The sequence below is a fragment of the Anopheles aquasalis genome, chromosome 3 (assembly GCF_943734665.1).
Source record: "Anopheles aquasalis chromosome 3, idAnoAquaMG_Q_19, whole genome shotgun sequence".
NCBI classification, from domain to species: Eukaryota; Metazoa; Arthropoda; class Insecta; order Diptera; family Culicidae; genus Anopheles; species Anopheles aquasalis.
The window spans coordinates 10,497,501-10,500,000 of NC_064878.1; the positions used below are offsets into that span (position 1 = coordinate 10,497,501).

Below are 2,500 nucleotides of genomic sequence, written 5' to 3' on the forward strand. Positions count from 1 at the left end.
TCCTGAGCCGTATGTTCCGGGAACTAGCCGAGACAATACCGTCGATCCCGAATCTGGATTCGCTAACAATAGTAGACTTTTATGACCATCCCTTCAGCATGCTAATGCCGATAGCCAAAAACAGCCAAACGCAACTGTCGTTGCGGAATGTAAAAAGCCGAACCCTGCGAAGCAATTCCGTAAGACATCTGCGCATCGAATCGACATTTAAGTTCAAGCCAGATATGCCAAAACTGCGTGATTTCGATGGGGCATTATCCGCTCTCTATAATCCGCCCAACCCACTGGCATTGGCAAACATAACGCGGCTTGCCATTAGCGTGCACGATATGGTTGACCAAACCGAAGCGACACTAACCGCTGTCGAATCCATCTTTCGTAGCTTGACACTACTCGAGGTATTGATATGGGAGATAGAAGTTAGCAATCCACTGTTCCTCAAAATCTGCTCGACGTGCACATCGTTGAAGGAATTGCACTTCGTTAGTGAGCTTAACATTCACCGCATGGACATTTTAGAAGAACTCTTCAATCTCAAGAATCTTCGCAGCCTATCCTTTGAACTCAGCTGCACCATATATGATGAGGCATTCAATTTTGACTTATCGCCACTGACCAAACTGGAAAAACTATCCTTGGGAGAGCTTGCAATCGATTTTGTTGGCCTCCCTAAGTCTACAACGCAGCTTGGCGTGACTATTGGTCGTGCACCTTATGAACACGTGTTATCAAAAATTTCCCGAAACACGCAACTTACGATGCTAACTTGCCGTTGTATTGGTATTCAGTCTGGTGATTTTGAAGCGACTGGTTTCATGGAGACTTTGCCACTTCTAAAATCGTTGGAGATACTGGAGTTCGATGGTGGTTCCTTTCATGCATCTAGTTTTGTTAAATTGGGTGCACCAATGATGAATCTACGCACGATTCGATTCATTAATTGCACTGTAGATGAAACAATTTACGATGGTCTCTTGGAAAAGTTTCCTAATCTGCGCCGAATCATACTGCCGGAGTAAGCTACGGAACCGTGGGCAAATTTTTTTCAATCGATGTTCGCGATATTATATTTGTGTTTCGTAATTGATGTAATCAATAATAATAATGTTAAGAGGTCCTTTGAAAATATGCATTTTATGAAATCCCAGAAGAAATGTTACTATTGTTCGCGTTACGTTGTTGTTCTAGCTTAGTGAAAAGCACCGGTTATAATCTTTTGCGCACAGCATTAATTCCTTAAATGATGTATTTATGAATTCAAAAACCAGAAATGTTATACACAGTAACAGAAATGAGAAAATAAACGAAAGAAACACTCAAAGAACGCATAGAGCAAAATAACCACCACCCGATAAGGCAGCATGGTTTGTTAATTAATGATTATTGGTCAGCGCTACAAGGATAACGAAAGGAGAATTAGCAGCATGGATGACGAACTCGATGATGAAAATCGGTTTACACGCGGATACTTAATGAAGCCGCACTGACTGTGCGTCTGGTACATAATCGCAGCAGAGTTCAACATGTCTTATCAAGCTACACTTACGATAAGAAATGTTGATAGAAAGCCATAGCAAACGAAGACGCCAGAGGATTCTCACAAAAGCAAACGCGATGTCTTATCGATTCGCCAAGCAGGCGGATAAGAGTTTATCAGCTTTACAAACCTTCTGCATTTCATGCTGCTTTCGCGGCACCCATGCTTTGCCGGGAATGTTTGATGCGCGGCAGGTTTTTTTTTAAATTTCTTTCGTTTATGTAGTGGAACAAAACCACTAGGATATCTTGTGATGTCAGTATACATTTATTAGAACACCGAAAAGGTACACCGTGAAAAAGCTTGTGTTCCATCAAGGTTCGCTGATAGTTGTCGTCGAAAATATGTAACTCACACCTTGCGCACCCCACTGGCTGTAGTTTTCCCGGTGTATTAATATCCCAAAAGTATCACCCAACGTTTTTCTCTGTCATATTTCTTCTGTGTATTTAATGCAATTACGGTTAATGCCTAACATGAAAGTTGAATAATCAATCCATGGACCCACATGCCCAGGTGAAAGAAGGGTATCTTCAGAACATTAGATTGAAAAAAAGGGAAAATAGAGAAAAACAAAGCCATGAAGATCCAAAAGTCAAATGAAAATGAATTTACGTACAGAATGAAAAAAAAAACGATAAGAATATCGAACAAAACAGGACTTTTACAAGTTCGACTTCGAGATGGACACTAATTAATCGCTCTTATCCGAACTGGAAATAGTAATTTTTCTCTGCAGCTTGCTGTACTCCTCCGTCAGCCGATCGTACTCCCGGTTGAGGCTCTCCGATTGTGATTTCATCGCTTCCTTATCTTTCCGTTCCTTAGTCAGTTCTTGCTCCAGATCGGCAATCTTCTTCTTGAGCTCGTCGACCTGCAGGTTGGGAAAATTAAAATGTCAGCTAAACGGCCTACTCTCCAGCACTGCGACACGGGTAACTTACTTGTACATCATCCCCAGCA

General features: G+C 41.6%; 1 protein-coding gene across 3 annotated transcripts in view; it reads right to left on the reverse strand.

The window, feature by feature from the left end:
• Positions 1-1,783: 1,783 nt before the first annotated feature.
• The window catches only part of LOC126577134 (B-cell receptor-associated protein 31), a 1,691-nt gene continuing 974 nt past the window's right edge, over positions 1,784-2,500 (reverse strand). For all 3 annotated transcript variants that reach the window (XM_050238560.1, XM_050238559.1, XM_050238561.1), the window contains 2 exons: positions 2,482-2,500; positions 1,784-2,411 (listed from right to left, as the gene is read on the reverse strand). The exon at positions 2,482-2,500 is cut by the window's right edge. In XM_050238560.1, the coding sequence (XP_050094517.1) occupies positions 2,232-2,411; positions 2,482-2,500 (199 nt within the window). In that variant the 3' untranslated portion in view covers positions 1,784-2,231. The remainder of the gene's footprint in view (positions 2,412-2,481) is intronic.